The sequence below is a fragment of the Boleophthalmus pectinirostris genome, unplaced genomic scaffold, assembly GCF_026225935.1.
Source record: "Boleophthalmus pectinirostris isolate CB_2022bp ecotype Guang Dong unplaced genomic scaffold, ASM2622593v1 HiC_scaffold_11, whole genome shotgun sequence".
In the NCBI taxonomy this organism is placed as follows: Eukaryota; Metazoa; Chordata; class Actinopteri; order Gobiiformes; family Gobiidae; genus Boleophthalmus; species Boleophthalmus pectinirostris.
The window spans coordinates 383789-400520 of NW_026570994.1; the positions used below are offsets into that span (position 1 = coordinate 383789).

The 16732-nt window shown below is 39.1% G+C and overlaps 2 protein-coding genes across 3 annotated transcripts in view; one reads left to right on the plus strand and one right to left on the minus strand.

Annotated features, from left to right (window-relative positions):
• Positions 1-250: 250 nt before the first annotated feature.
• On the minus strand, positions 251-10109 carry pjvk (pejvakin). 2 transcript variants are annotated; one of them, XM_055165270.1, is made up of 6 exons: positions 9779-10109; positions 8067-8262; positions 5281-5422; positions 3183-3300; positions 986-1129; positions 251-730 (listed from the first exon to the last, which is right to left on the minus strand). In XM_055165270.1, exons 1-6 carry the CDS (start codon positions 9987-9989, stop codon positions 429-431), a joined length of 1113 nt encoding a protein of 370 aa, XP_055021245.1. In that variant the 5' UTR covers positions 9990-10109; the 3' UTR covers positions 251-428. The 2 variants fall into 2 exon arrangements, with proteins under 2 accessions (XP_055021245.1, XP_055021252.1); XM_055165277.1 differs by lacking the exon at positions 986-1129.
• Positions 10110-16011: 5902 nt separating this feature from the next.
• The window catches only part of col5a2b (collagen, type V, alpha 2b), a 32943-nt gene continuing 32222 nt past the window's right edge, over positions 16012-16732 (plus strand). Inside the window, exon 1 of the mRNA XM_055166532.1 lies at positions 16012-16184. Within this exon, the coding sequence (XP_055022507.1) occupies positions 16091-16184 (94 nt within the window). The 5' untranslated portion in view covers positions 16012-16090. The remainder of the gene's footprint in view (positions 16185-16732) is intronic.

Below are 16732 nucleotides of genomic sequence, written 5' to 3' on the forward strand. Positions count from 1 at the left end.
TATTTTGGACATGTCTGATCCCTGACAATAGTAAAGAGAAACATAAACTGTCATTTGTTGTTTTTAATACAGAAAAGCTGCTTAAAAACAACAAAAACACAAAAATAAAATGTGATTATACTCATTCACATTAGTGCTGAAGGCAGAACTATTTTCCTTAATTCTGCGCTCATTTCACAATTTTATTATTACCAACCACCACAAACCAGGGATGTCCCAGTTTTTGATTTTGAAAATCTGGTCACCCTGGACATATTTCATTTTTTTAAATCAAGTGTATGCAGCATTTCCAGTCTTTGCCATTTTATGAATAATTTGACATTCCACAATAACACAATAAAAACAAAAGCTCTTGGTAAACATTTGTTCTTCTGTTTGATTTGTAGCATCTTGCACAAAAGTAACAGTCTGTTCACCTCTGCCTGTCTTCACCTAAGCAGCTTGTGCCAGAGGTCAAAGCAGTGCACCACATGTAACCGTACGTACTTCTGTCCTCCGTGTGAACACTCCAGGCACCCGTACACCGTCTCCCTCTTCTGCTGGCCCATCCCGCACTGCGCACATGGGCCTTTGGGGATGTTGTGTTTCAGGAGGTTCACTCTGGTGTGGCCACTCTCCCGGAGATAAGTCGTGGAGATGTCCGTCATGCTGGCAGCCTTCTCGTAATAGTCTGGAACCATCTCCATGTCGTAGGTGTCCGAGTAGGTCAGCTCCTCGAAGGTTCTCTCATCTGAAGGAAAAAGGAAATATCTTAAATTATGCTAAACTGACTTTTTAATATTGTTTCCTCATCTAAGGTAGGGTCTTTTTCATCCAGAGCAGAGTTTGGACTTCATGAGTTTTTTTTTTTGTCTTGTTTGCACCTCAGATCACTTCTGTAGTGATGTATTTCACTTTTCTGATGGTTTCTTTCAGATCTCCATCCTCTGTTCTTCTACATGTTTGAATACTCCCTGTGCATACTGCAGTGCTGTGGACCCTGTACCTGCTCTGAACGGGTTGCCGTAGATGATACCAGACAGGAAGCGCCTCAGTCGGCCAAAGGAGAAGCGTCCGATGAATCCTCCGAGCTGCTCTCTGATCTGCTCCCGCTCAAACCCGCCCTGAGAGTCCAGAGCCACGCAGATATCTGCACACACACCGTAAAATACATTCATATTTCTAAGTAAAGGTAGTAAGTAAAATGTAAAAGTACAATTTTTTTTTATACCATAGATAAAGCAGATATTTGTTCATCAGTGTTTGACCAGAACTGAAGAAGCAGCTTGGATGAACTTGAACTGCAAAATGTTTTCAACCTAAATAAACTATTGTCCAGTTGATAAATTGAATTTGTGATTTGCCGCTGGTTCTACCTGGACGACTGTGGGATTGTACACACATAGATAACTATTAATCTGCAACTGCACATTTACAGTGAGAACACAGTAAAAGATACACACATTTCAGCTAAAACTGTTTCTACCAATTGCAAATATAATGATGTAGAAAGTAAGTCAACTGGCGGCAGTAGCTCAGTTGGTAGAGCATTCGCCCACTGATCTGAAGGTTGGCGGTTCGAATCCCGCTCTCGACATAAACATCACAGGTTGAGCGGTCAGATCCACTGACCCACAGGTTGGCTGGTGTGTTTCCAGCTCCCACAGATGAATGCTGCCGTTGTGTCCTTGGGCAAGACACTTAACCCACCTTGCCCACAGTGTCTGCGTACACTGGTGTATGAATGTGTGTGTGAATGGGTGAGTGCCTTGAAGGTGGAAAAGCGCTATACAAAAATGTGACCATTTACCATATAGCACTTTTCAGAGACACAAATCACAAAGTGCTTCACATACAAAAGTAAAAAAATAAAATAAAATAAAAAAAACTGCAGAAGATACAGTCATAATAAAATCAGTCATAGCAGCTCTAAACCTGAGGGGGGGGAGGGACATTTGTTCAAAGAGGAAAGGTTTTAGTTGTATTTAAAGACATCTACAGTAGGGTTCTACATCTCCTTCCAAGTAGATCACCAAGGGATTTCTGGTTTCTGTCTATTGTGGATAATAAGTAAAATTTGATTAATTACCATTGTACATGTATCATTTTGATGCCTAACTCTGTGCAGTGATAAATGGATAATAGTTTATGTTTTATAAGCATCTAACTGTTCCCCATCGAAGGCCGTGGCTCTTACATTTACTCAGTTTGTGTGCTCTCTGGCATTTTTGTTTCATAAAGAAGTTCACTGGAGAAAAAAGGTTGGAGACCCCTGATCTGCACTATTCAGAGGGCAGAGGTGAGAAGGAAGTTTGTTCCAGAGTTTAGGGGAGACGGCTTGAAAGGATCTGTTTCTTCGCATTTTAAAACTTGTCCTCGGGACCATGAGCAGGTTTTGGCTGGTGGACCTCAGAATAGGGGCCGAGGTGTACGGTTTTATCAAATCTGAGATGTCGCACCAGGATCTTAAGTGGATAAGAAAAAGAACAGAGAGCCAATGTAAGGATTTGAAGATAATGATAGTGATATGGAGTGATATGAAAGTAGGCATGTACTGATGATCTTTGTCAGTTATCTGCCATTACCCTATAGCCTATACCAGGCTACTTTCCTTAAAAATATTTAAAAATGTTATCAAAACTTCCTAAAATATTTTTTTTAAAAGATGATGAACCTTTTTTGTGACATGAATGAGTCCTGCTGAGATTAAGAATATCTTTTTCAGAGGAGTCCAGGCCCTGAAAAGTGTTTTTACTGAATTGTTGTTATTTCAAATTGAGCCTAAAACAATTCCTCTGCCAGAGTCTGACAGACACATGTGAACGCTCGTCTGTAGACAGCCCCTTAGGCCAATATCTCACCTCAATCACTACACACATTCTGCTTTATCTAAGAAACCAAACCCAACATTTTCTCCAAACACACTGTAATTAGTCCTCAGGTTAGAGCGTTTGAGCTGTGGATGTCTCTGTGGTTTCTTGGATGTGTGCAGACAGAGCAGAGGAGTTTGAGAGACATGTAGGATTGATAGTAGTATTCATAGGAGTTGTCACAGTGGTGGTTGTAGTAGTTGTTGTGGATGTAGTAGTAGTATAGTAGCTTTGACATTCCCTTTGTATAATAACTGTAGAAGTCCTCCTCAGGTGAGGTGTCTCTGTGGTTTATCGAGTGCAGATGGAGTATTTTTGGACGGGAGCTCTCACCCAGGCGTCCGTCCAGCCTCACAAACAGCTCGCACACACTGAAGGCGATGGTGGTGTGGGCAGGGATCACTATGGCCTTGTCTCTGCCTTTGGGGTTCCGGCCGTCGTCGATCTGAAACTACACAAACAAACAAACAAACAAACAAACAAACAAAGGGACTAGACTGAGTAAGGGCTGAACAATTTGGGAAAAATATCTCATTAGATTTGTGATTTATGTTTTAATGAACACAGCAAAAAGTAGAGTGTTCAAACTGACTCTCACAGAGTCAATTTGAACATTTTCTCAGGGTTTATATGAGTCCAATTTGAGTTAATTTAACACTTTTGGAAATGTTACTTAAGTGACACTGAACCAAAGTTCCTGTTTAACCTGAAATCAAGCTAAATCATTCTGATTATTATAAACAAATTTGTAAAAAATTATAAACAAAATTGGTTCAAGTTTGAAGTGGTGGGTGGGAGGAGCCAAATTAGAGAAGTTGAATGAACACTAGTGGAAGTTGAATGAACACTAGTGGAAGTTGAATGAACACTAGTGGAAGTTGAATGAACACTAGTGGAAGTTGAATGAACACTAGTGGAAGTTGAATGAACATCAGCCATATCAACTCTGGCAAATAACCACAACTCGAAACCCCATTTAAATTTCAAATAGTTAAAATAACACTTTATGTGTAAAAAACATATATTAAACTCCATACATTTTAAAATATTTTACAGTGAAATTTTAACCCTCTAGTTCTTGCTGTGTAGGATTCTGTTCAAAGTTTACATTGTTAACACACAGACGAATTGATGAAAGACTGAAGTATGAGCTGATAAACTCCTCAAGAATCACAGTTCAGAACATGTTTGTACAGATCTAAACTACAGGGTGAGCAGCTTTTCTGTGTACATAACACAGGATATTTTGTTATTTGTGGAGGAAATTATGGTTCTTCAAAAATTGCAGCCTTTGCAATTTCAGTCTGATTTATCTGGCAGCCCTAGATTGTGCAGTGTAAAACTGGGCTGACATTGGAGCTACTTGATTAAGGCAAAAAATTGAATCACAATTATCTGGCTCATAATTGAAATCACAATAAATGCAAAGGATTACTTCTATACATATAGTTTAAAAAAAAAAATAGACTCAAGATATTTATTAGTAATTTTGCTTATAAACCAATGTAAAAGACAAAGAAAATTGGCTGGCACACATTTCATTCTGAACAGAAGGTAATTAATTGTATTTTAGATTATTTTCCATTTGGAATTATTATGGATTAGATTAATTGCCCAGACCTAAGTGAAAGGGTTTAGGGCAGGGGTCTCCAACCTGTAGCTCAGGAGCTACTTAAAGCTCTCCACCCCCTTCCAAGTAACTCACCTAGGGATTTCTGAATTACATGTATTACGCTGAATAAAACTGTATTAATTCAATGCCTTTTACCACTGTGCATGTATTATTTTGATGCCGAACTTTATACACTAATAAATGGATAATGAATGTTTATGTTCTAACTGTACCTCATCTCGTGGCTCTTAGATTTGCTAAATTGTTTGCGATTGTTAAAACTAGTAGCTCTCTGGCATTTTTTGTAAAGGAAGCTCAGTGAAAGAAAAAGGTTGGAGGCCCCTGGTTTAGGGGGACCTCTAACCTGTTATGTAATTGCTGGGTTTTAGATGACATCACAACAGTCTATAGGCCAATATTATTAAATACAGATGGGGGGAAGCTAAGATTCATAGTTTTAAAGTGCTGTTTTATGTTGTAATACAAGTTCTTGGGGATAGTAAATACAGAAATCATCAGAATCAAGATTTGTGAATTTACCTTTTAGATATTTCATGACAAAGTACAATATAATCAATAGGAAAAAACTGTCTCTTGCCCTAATGTTGGAGTATGACATTATCACATTCACTATGAATAACTGTGAAGTACTTCTCCCCTTTTTTGAAGTCACAGCTGCCCCAGGACAGAGTGACAGAGGCGTGGCTTTCAGCCTGCACCCGTGACCTTTCTGACCAGTGAGGCCAACACATGTAGTGAAAGAGCCATTCAGAAAGCAGGTAAGTTGTCCCAGCATCAGGCTAAACTGTCATGTCGTACCCTCATGGTGGTTCCTCTGACGCCTGCGTGGACGGTCAGAGAACACTGCCTGGTGGTCCTAATGCTCTCCACCACCACACACATGACGCTGCGCCCGCTATCCCTGGACTGTCTTACCAAGCAGTGATCCAGGTCCACCTTCCTATCGACACAAACACAAATATTTATTACACGATTTATTACACGACTCAAACTGTGATACTGGTACAGGAGTTACCTTTGGTGGTACAATGGACACTCTGCCATTTGAGTACTGGTTTTATTTTAATACAAATCCATTAATGCTTTTTTCCTCCTTTGAGTTTATCAAGGTGCACATATTAGACTCTTCCTTCTTTCCCAGGTAAACAGATTAGACTCCGCCTTCTTCCCAGGTAAACAGATTAGACTCCGCCTTCTTCCCAGGTAAACATATGAGACTCCGCCTTCTTCCCCAGGTAAACATATTAGACTCTGGCTTCTTCCCAGGTAAACATATTAGACTCCGCCTTCTTCCCCAGGTAAACATATGAGACTCCGCCTTCTTCCCAGGTAAACATATGAGACTCCGCCTTCTTCCCAGGTAAACATATTAGACTCCACCTTCTTCCCCAGGTACATATTAGACTCCCCATTCTTCCCAAGGTAAACATACTAGACTCTGCCTTCTTCCCCAGGTACACATATTAGACTCCGCCTTCTTCCCAGGTACACATATTAGACTCCGCCTTCTTCCCAGGTACACATATTAGACTCCAACTTCTTCCCCAGGTAAACATATTATACTCTGCCTTCTTCCCCCAGGTACACATGTTAGACTCCCCATTCTTCCCAAGGTAAACATACTAGACTCTGCCTTCTTCCCCAGGTACACATATTAGACTCCGCCTTCTTCCCAGGTACACATATTAGACTCCACCTTCTTCCCCAGGTAAACATATTATACTCTGCCTTCTTCCCCCAGGTACACATGTTAGACTCCACCTTCTTCCCCCAGGTAAACATATTAGACTTTGCGTCGTTCCCCAGGTAAACATATTAGACTACGCCTTCTTCCCCTGGTACATATATTAGACTCTGCCTTCTTCCCCAGATAAACATATTACACTCCGCCTTCTTCCCCTGGTATATATATTAGACTCCGCCTTCTTCCCCAGATAAACATATTACACTCTGCCTTCTTCCCCTGGTACATATATTAGATTCCACCTTCTTCCCCCAGGTACACATATTAGACTCCGCCTTCTTCCCCAGGTAAACATATTAGACTCTCCCTTCTCTCCCCAGGTACACATGTTAGACTCCGCCTTCTTCCCCCAGGTAAACATATTAGACTTTGCGTTGTTCCCCAGGTAAATATATTAGACTACGCCTTCTTCCCCAGATAAACATATTACACTCCGCCTTTTCTCCCTGGTATATATATTAGACTCTGCCTTCTTCCCCAGATAAACATATTACACTCCTCCTTCTTCCCCTGGTACATATATTAGACTCCACCCTCTTCCCCAGATAAACATATTACACTCCACCCTCTTCCCCAGATAAACATATTACACTCCGCCTTCTTCCCCAGGTACACATGTTAGACTCCGCCTTCTTCCCCTGGTACACATATTACACTCTGCCTTCTTCCCCAGGTAAACATATTAGACTCTGCCTTCTTCCCCTGGTACATATATTACACTCCGTCTTCTTCCCCAGGTAAACATATTAGACTCTGCCCCTTGTCCCTGTCTACAGCTGATAGAGCTGTGTAGAGCAGCATGAATGATCATTTATTCATGGTACAGGGAAAGCCTCTTCTCTTATTCACTATGACATCAAAGGTCAAAGGTCATCTTTTTGACTCAAGTGCTCAAAAATATGTCATTTGTGATTTTTTTTGTGGTAAATGTGATGGATAAAGCTCAAAATGCATCTTTGACTTTCTTATAATTCTGAAATTTGTCTTCCTAAACAAATCTGAATTTCCCGTCTTTGTTTTTGTACATACATTTGAAACCCAATACAATTTCCATTGCTAGTGTTACTTCTGTAAATGTCAATCATTCATCCAAAAGCATAACCTAATCTTTTCATGAATAAGTCATGTTTCAGGTCCTGTGCTTGAGCCAATTATCTGAGTGCCTCTTTACAGTAATGGTGTGAATATAAGAGCCACACACTGCAGCTGTTACCTAGACTGGACAACTAGTACTAGTAGACATCTTAGTAGCTGTTTTAGTTAATTAGTTAGTTAGTTACAGTTGTAATAGTAGTTGTAGTATTAGTCTTAGTATTAGTATTAGTATTAGTAGTAGTAGCAGTAGGCTAGTTGTAGTAGTGAAAGTAGTTGTAATAGTTATTGTTTTAGTAGTTACAGTTGTAATAGTAGTTGTATTAGTTGTATTAGTATTAGTAGTAGTAGTAGTAGTAGCAGTAGGCTAGTTGTAGTTGTGATAGTGGTTGTAATAGTTGTTGTTTTAGTAATTACAGTTGTAATAGTAGTAGTAGGCTAGTTGTAGTAGTGGTAGTAGTTGTAATAGCTGTTGTTATAGTGGTTACAGTTGTAATAGTCGTTGTTGAAGTAGTAGTTCTAGTAGTAGTAGTTCCAGTTGTAGCAGTAGTGGTAATTATTACTATATTGTAACTTACTTTTCTTGAGTTCATTTATCTTTCCGTAGTAGTTATTGTAGTAGTTGCAGTACCAGTGATATTCTCTTTGGACTTTTCACATGAGTGCATTTGTCTTTCAGCAGCAGTAGTAGTAACAGTAGTAGTAGCAGTAATAGTAGTAGTAAAAGTAGTTTTAGCAGTAGTAGTACCGGGAATTGAGCTCTCGCAGCAGGGTGGGCACATCCAGCTCGTGTTTGGTCACGATCCCGAAGGATGCTTTGACTGCCACCGAATCAGAGCCACTGATGTTGAAGCCCACATCGTTGATGACATGGTTACCAAGGCGACCGTTCAGCGCCACGTCTGACTTATCCTCATAATTCAGCAGCTGGTATGACGACACGCCTGGAAGCAAATGAATTCACCACTGCTCTGTGATTACTGACACACTGCTTGGAAGTACATATAAGCCTGTCAATTCAAATGCTTTTTATTCATGATTTTCATATATTTCAGTTTTACATGCATTACATACATACATTCAGAATTTATATTATATTCAGTTTTTTATTGTTAACCGCTATGGCAACAGTCCTGATTTGTCACAATTTTAACTATAAATACTATTCTGGTTTGATCCTGGTTCAGTCCTGATTTAGATTTACTCTGTTCCTGTTGTAGTCCTGGTTTAGTCCTGTCCAGGTTTATTTAAATGTTTAATGCTAATTTTGATTTGTTCAAAATTATTGAGAATTATGTGAGGTGCACTTGTGTGGTAGAATGTCCAACACCTACTTGTCTCATCATGATGTTGATAGTTTGTCTGTAATTATACCTAGAAGACGAGATTCATTGTCTTCACAAGTAAACCATGACTATTCAACAAACACAAGATTTTCTTTAACATTACCTTTTGTGCCTTTGTTATCATTATCATTATTTTGTATGACCGTAAACAGATTTGTATGATGATATTTGTATGAGTTTGTGTGACCATAAATGAAAATATGTTTGTGAATATATGTATATATGTGTTAGGCATATGTATGTATGTGTATACATATTTATATTGACTATATGTACTGGATATTTTAGATGTGTATGTGCATGTGTGTGGGTATTTGTGTATGTATGTGTGTGTGTGTGTGTGTGTGTGTGTGTGTGTGGGGGGGGGGGGGTGTATGTATGTATTTTGTATTTGTGTATATATGTATGTATATGTGTGTGTGTGTGTGTGTGTGTGCGTGTGTGTGTGTGTGTGTGTGTGCGTGTGTGTGTATGTATGTATGTGTGTATGTGTGTGTGTGTATATGTGTGTGTATGTGTATGTATGTATGTTTATATGTGTGTGTATGTATGTATGTATGTATGTATGTGTGTATATGTGTGTATATATGTGTGTATGTATGTATGTATGTGTGTATATGTGTATATATGTGTGTATTTATGTATGTGTGTGTGTGTGTGTGTATTTATGCAATGCATACGACAGGTAAGCACTCTACAAGTGTAAAAAAAAGTATCAACCACATGATAATGTCAAACAATTGGGGTAAGGACACTCTACACTTGTGAACCCCAGGTCCCACATCTGTACATCACATCCCTGTTCTTTGATATTGTTGTTGTTGTGCCTCACTCAAACAAATAAAATGAATGAATGAATGGGATATTCCACAATAAAGTATTAACTTATCTAGTTGCCACCATACCAAGTTACAGGTCAGATCAGCTGAGAGGAGAGGCTTTTCTTTTAGCAGTGATCACCACCTGTAGTTGATTAAAGGCACAAAGCGACATAAAACGCCATCCTGTATAATATTCCAGACAAGTAATAGCTGGTGTTGATAATAACCCACACCAGGAAAGTTTCATAATACACCTTTAATCCTAATTATATTTTATCCTAATTATTCCTTACCTGCTGTGATCTCCTTCTCCCCTACCAGGATGTCTTTGAGGGAGAACGGCGTGGAGGAGAACTTGTATTTCTTAAAGAAGCGGCGCCTCCTCTTGCGGTTGACCAGGCTCAGGGGCTGGTAGCGGTCGGCCTCGCTCAGACTGGGCACCGGGATCAGCTTCCCCGTGTCTCCCACCTGCTTCACAAAGTTCTTGGTGGCCGCCGCGAACATTTGAACCCAAATATGAGTCCCAAATATCAGAGAGTGGAGAGGTGCCAGAGTGTTCTTTCCGACCGGTGAACAGGTGAATTATTAAAGAGTGAAAGACGAGATGGTACAGAGGAGGATGGGCTGATGGGACAGTGTTTGGGTGGCTTCCGTTCACGTGGTGACAATATACCATAATGAGATCTCTGTCTGCTCTCCATTCTAGATTTTAGTTTCCAAATAATGTGTATAAATTAAAAATGATCTACAGTATTGTTTATTAATGTACATTTGGTTGCACTCTGTAGGAGCTATTTGCTTATTTTGTTGATTCTAAAATGTGTTTATTATTTTTGTTTGTTAGTTAGCTTACTAATTTAGTTTTGTTAATTTGTATAATATATTTTTGCTATGTTAATATTATTCTTGCTAATTTCTTAGTTTAAATTGGTATTATTTACGTTAGCACCTCCTTTTTGTTTTTGGTTTAATTCGAGTCACCTAGGGGATAAAAGAGGGTGGTACACGCAGACCAGAGTGCACCTGGGTGGGCCTATGGTTTTTTACCAGTCACGAGGAGAGGCAGCAGGAGTCGCCTTAATCATGTATTCCTTGTTGTTTGCCCAAACTGGAAAATAAACCTTGGAAAATCATCTTTGTCATGGACATTGATTTGTGCTGCGTAAACCACATACCCATGGTGCCCAAAGGTGATTATTTGAGTTATGTTTAGTTCTGAGTTTGCCCACGCTTTTGTTTGTTACTTTTATTTGACAAATAGTCACTACACACTCTTTTCTTTTCCAGTCACAGTTGTCTTCCTGTTCTGTTCTCTGAGTTGGCTGAACCGGCTTTGAACTCAGTACCAGGAGCACAGGTCAGTGAAGGTTAAATTATGTAGATGTTTTAATTTAATTTAATTTAATTTTTTTTTTTTTGTATATTTTTATTTCACAAAATAAGTTGTCAAAATGTAGATTCATACACATAAATTACTACACTATAAACTCTAATAAGTAAACCTTACTTGAAAAAATCTAGGAATCAGACTAAACTGGACTGTGAATCTGTGGACGCTGTTCATCAGTCTCTATATCCTCCTCTGTTGATTCAGTCTGTGCTCAATTACACCTGTTCTCCTGTTTTGTTTCTTCAGTATTTTTTGTTTCCTAAGCTCAGGGGTCTTGGTTGAGTTGACATGGACTGACTGAGTTTTATTGTTATACATGTTATGATGTGTTTGAACTTAAGCTGAACAAAAGTTTTGCTACAAATAAATATTCAAATCGTTGTACCTGATGATGTAAATGGCGTTATTGTAGAATAGAACCTGTTTTTACATTTACTTGCTCATTTCAAGGCAATCTGTTTCCAAGGAGCTGACTGATTCGTTGGCTCAGCTTCATAACACTATGAATGAAAACTAAAGTTCACTTCACTTGTTGTGCCTGGTTAGATGAAAGACAAATTTACTGAACACTACACTGAGGAATTATTTATAGGTTCAGCTTTAGATTCACACTCCACTTTAGTCAGATTTATCAAAGAAATCGGTTTCCTAGATTTTTTCAAGTAAGTTCTACTTATTAGATTTGACAGTGTATTAGAACACTGAGATTTTCAAAATAAAAACTGGGACATCCTTTGTTTGGGTTGGTTGGTGCAAAGTGAATATGAAAAACTCCCATTTTATTCAACAAAACAAACACAACTGTAGCACTTAAGCAAGTAAAGTAAGTAAGTAAGTAAGTTTTTTTAATTTATATAACGCTTTTCACAGACATTTATCACCAAGACACTTTACAGAGCATTATTTCATTCACTCCACACCCAGTGGTGGTGTAATGTAGCCAGTCCATTACATGGGCCTAGGGCTAGTTAAAGGGTAAAATAATGAGAAATGGAAACAAAGTTTTAGAAATGTTTATTGAATAATTGAGTGCAGATTGAAGTTACCTGTAAAAGAAAAGGAAATATGTAAAAGGAATTAGTGCATTTAAATCTAAGTAATTGCGTTAAATTAATTGTACTTACCCTCTGGTGTGGCCTGCCTCAGCAGAGGGTAAGTACAATTACCCTCTGGTGTGGCCTGCCTCAGCAACATGGTTGGCTGCCCCGGAACCTTCTTAAGTTCCTCCGGCTCCCCGGGGACTCTTTTGGCCGGAGCACCTTAAAAAGGTTCCGTGGCAGCCAACCATGTTGTTTGGAGGAGGGGAGCACAGATTTTTTTTTACTTTTTCTATTTAGTATTTTAGATTAACACTGCTAATTTAAATAAAGATATATTTTTGTTGTTAATGTAATTGAATATTTTTTGGGCATTGTTTTGATAGTTAGCTTTTAAATATTAAATGTAAAAGTATTTGGAACTTACCTGGTCGTTAAAGTGGGCTCACCCAATTAGAACAGGGCCATTAAAAGAAGCCAGCCTCACCTTGTTCAGGAAGAAGTGCTCTGTGAGCGCAGGTAACTGCCATGCCTGGTTTTAACCTTTTTTTTTTTTTTTTTACTTTTGTAAATAGTTTTCTGTCTTTTTGGCTGAAATAAATGCACTTGGATCTGCACTATAAATCGGCTCAACTTAACTCTGTTCCTCTGAAACTGCTAAGGTTGCCATCCAGGCTATTACAGGTGGTAAACTACTACTGTAGCCACAGCTGCCCTGGGGCAGACTGTCTGAAGCGAGTTGGCCCCACCTACACTCACATACACACCCACCCCCCCCCCACACACACACACGACTTTCATACTAGGCAATGTAGGTGAAGTGCCTTGCCTAAGGACACAACAGTTTTTGTGACTGGCGCCTCCTGTGGCTCCTGATTTTCCCAGTGTCTCCATCCACTTCCTACAGGCCCGGCCCTGCAGAGCTTCTGACATCTGACAGGACCAGACTTTGACAAACTGGTACGACCACCAGTGTCTTACACAAAATAATTTAGTAAAATAAACCTAAAAATACTTTTGCCGATATATTGATACAGCAGTCCACAATATCAATACTGTATCATTAAATTAAACAATACGATATATCAATGTTTCAACATTTTTGCACAGCTCTACTCTTTACTGTTGGCAGGTTTCAGACTGGTCTAAAATAGGGACACCTGGGACATTTCTTGTATAAAACTGGGACAGATCAGTGGTTTTGTATAAATCTCGGGGACAGGAGACACAGGCTCAAAACTGGGACTGTCCTGCGGAAACAGGAATGTATGGTCACTTTACATCTACCCCTTGTCTCCGCCCACTTCTCTGTTCTAACTTGTTATTATCCAAGAATTATTAATTTCTGGGCCAAACATGTAGGGTTGAAAAATGTCACTTAGCCTTCCTTAACTATAAAGATAAGTAAATGAAAAAGTGAAATAGGTGCTATACTTCTGAGAAAGACTTGCGTGAGCATGTTCCAGTCTACCAAGAAAAACAAACACACATACAGTAGTTTGCCTGCTGCTTTACAGACATAGATGCGTCCCACATATGGCTTGAACATGGGAATTTGACTATTCAGTCTACTCCTCCACAGTGACGCTCACGACCTTTGACCTCTCCGACTTCCTTTTTGGACTCCTTATTACTTTGCATCCCTTCTTGTCTTCTTCTTCACGGCGTCCCCTTTGGAAATGCTACGCACGACTTCTTAATGGGAATCCAGTGTGTGGAAGCACCCAGATTAAACACACTCCCAGCATCACCGTTTCACGCATGTTCAGAAAGAAAAAAAAGTCCCAAACCCTAATTGTTAAGATTATATTGTTATGTTCAAAGTTGGAGGTACAATGGAAAAACTGTCAGCGCAGTAAGCAGTATTATTTATTGTTTGGTGTTTTGGGGGTGAGCAGGCGGAGGGAGCACCCATGGGAGCTGGCAGCATGTGCACCTGGAAAAGGCATCAGCAGAGGATGTAACATGCAGGTTGTAAAGTCTTCAGAGCCGCTGGAGTGATGTAGGTCAGCAGATTCAGACAGAGCACAAAATCATGTTTGGGTTTAGCACGAGCCATTGGAACGCAGTGTGGAAATGCAAGTGGCGGGGAATTGGTGGGATGTTATGGGTTGTGAAAAGTACCTGTCTGCACAATTTAAAGCATACCTACGGAACATTTGTACTTTACACTCTTTGATGGACAAAAAGAACAAGTAAAGCTTATATTTTCTACTTTACATTTTTGACCATGTTTAGGGCTGTCCATGTACTGACGCTGTGTCCCATGTACCTGTTGATTCATTTTTGGAGTAAGAATTGTTTTTATCTATATGTTCATTTTTATTTTTGTTTATAAAGCAAAACCATACCGTTATACTACACAGCACAAACTGGAGTGTTAAAATTGACTCTCACAGAATCAATTTGAACATTTTCTCAGAGTTTATATGAGTCCAATCTGTTCTAGAGTTAATTTAACATTTTTGGAAATGTTACTTCAGTAACACTGGACCAAAGTTCCTGTTTCACGCTGAAATCAAGAGGATAACGGATAACACTTAGTAGGGTTATACTGATTTAGTTGAATAACACACAGAGATGTTTTAATTTTACACTTTACTTTAGTTAATTTAAGATGAAATTATGAACAAAACAGGTTCAAACCAGTCTTCTTGAAGTGGTGGGTGGGAGGAGCCAAATTAACAGGGAGGAAGTTGAAATAACACTAAGGGATGTTGCATTAACACTATGGGAAGTTGAAATGAACACTAGAGAAAGTTGAATTAACACTAGGTGAGGTTGAATTAACACTAAGGGAAGTTTAAATAACACTAAGAGAAGTTGAAATAATGCCAGGAGAAGTTGAATTAACACTAAGGGAAGTTGAAATAACACCAGGATAAGTTGAATTAACACTAAGGGATGTTGAAATAACACTAAGGGAAGTTGAAATAACACCAGGAGAAGTTGAATTAACACTAAGGGAAGTTGAATTAACACTAAGGGAAGTTGAAATAACACCAGGAGAAGTTGAATTAACACTAAGGGAAGTTGAAATAACACCAGGAGAAGTTGAATTAACACTAAGGGATGTTGAAATAACACTAAGGGAAGTTGAAATAACACCAGGAGAAGTTGAATTAACACTAAGGGAAGTTGAATTAACACTAAGGGAAGTTGAAATAACACCAGGAGAAGTTGAATTAACACTAAGGGAAGTTGAAATAACACCAGGAGAAGTTGAAATAACACCAGAAGAAGTTGAATTAACACTAAGGGAAGTTGAAATAACACCAGGAGAAGTTGAATTAACACTAAGGGAAGTTGAATTAACACTAAGGGAAGTTGAAATAACACCAGGAGAAGTTGAATTAACACTAAGGGAAGTAGAATGAACAGTAAGGGAAGAGGATTTAACACTAAGGGAAGCTGAATTAACACAACACTAGAGGAAGTTGAATGAACACTAAGGGAGGTTGAATTAACACTAATGGAAGTTGAATTAACTTCAACCATATCAGCTCTGGCAAATAACCCCAATTCCAACCCCCATTTAATCCTGCAACTAGTGACTCATGCTTTAAATAAAAACATCTTGACTAAGCAGATTGGAACTTTATCCTTACACCAACCTGACTCAGAGCCATCAAGTGAATATTTATAGAACACTTAAGGAGCATTTATTACACAGTTAGAAATGTTAAACCCAAATTATGCTACTCTTTTATTCAGAACTAGAACACGCCACATGGAATGCACGTTCAGCCTCTCATTCCTCCTGGGAGCCATTTTCACTTACTAAAATTGGAATCCCTCTTGATGTTTCCTTAATTCTTACCTCCAAGTTTGCCAAACCTGGTTGTTAGCTAATTTAAGATACCACCTTAAACCACTTTTACTTCTGATCCAACAAGAGCATTTTCTAAGCTCCCGCAATTTCTCGTCTTTCCAAAAGCTACCTAGTCTTTAATTAACATCATCTCGAAGCAGAGAGGAGGCGGAGGAGTCTAAAACATGAAAAACGCGGAAAAAAAAAAAAAAGAGTAGGAGGAGAGAGGGAGAGGAGAGCTGTGCGTGCGTCAGTTTGCATTGAGCACCAGGTTTAGGGCAGTTCCTCTCGGGGAGACTGGGAATTTCAGGGACTGGATGCAGGATTTGGAGAGGGTCTTCTGACTTGGATCTGGTGAGGGGTAGACATGGCCCCCGGGGGACGCTGTAGGAGTACCCTGTGTCTGGTGGTAGCGCTGGTGCAGGTTGTAGCAGTCATATGTCAACAAGATGCCAAAAGTGGTGAGTGATGGAGAATATGGTTTTTACATTACTTAAAGAAGAAATGCTTGTATTCAGAAGTCTTGTTGGATTAGTCCTATCATTTAGTCTGAATTCACAATGGTTTTAGTTCTCTTCTAGACCTCCCAGGTTCCAGTGTGAAGAAAAATGTGTCCCGTTGCCATAGTAATTCACAATTCAAACAAAATATTACACCTTTCTAATGGTTAAATGTCCTCAAAATCATGCCTATAAACAGAAAGTTGAAATTTTCTTTAGGATTATTGAAGACCTAGTTAAGTGCACATTTAGTCCTACTTCAGAGTCCTGGTTGCACCTTTGTTTAGTCTAGGTTTAGTACTTGTTAAGGTCTCAAATCCTGTTTTAGTCCTGATTCAGTTTGGGCCAAGTTTCAAATCCTTCTAATATATTTGCTCAAAACTGTTTCTTCTAGTATTTTCAAGAACCCATGCATCAGATACAATCAGATTGGCAGTCACTCACCAGTGTTTGTGGAGGAGTGCCATACATAACTGTGCTCATTTACCTAATAGTTGTATATTTATAAA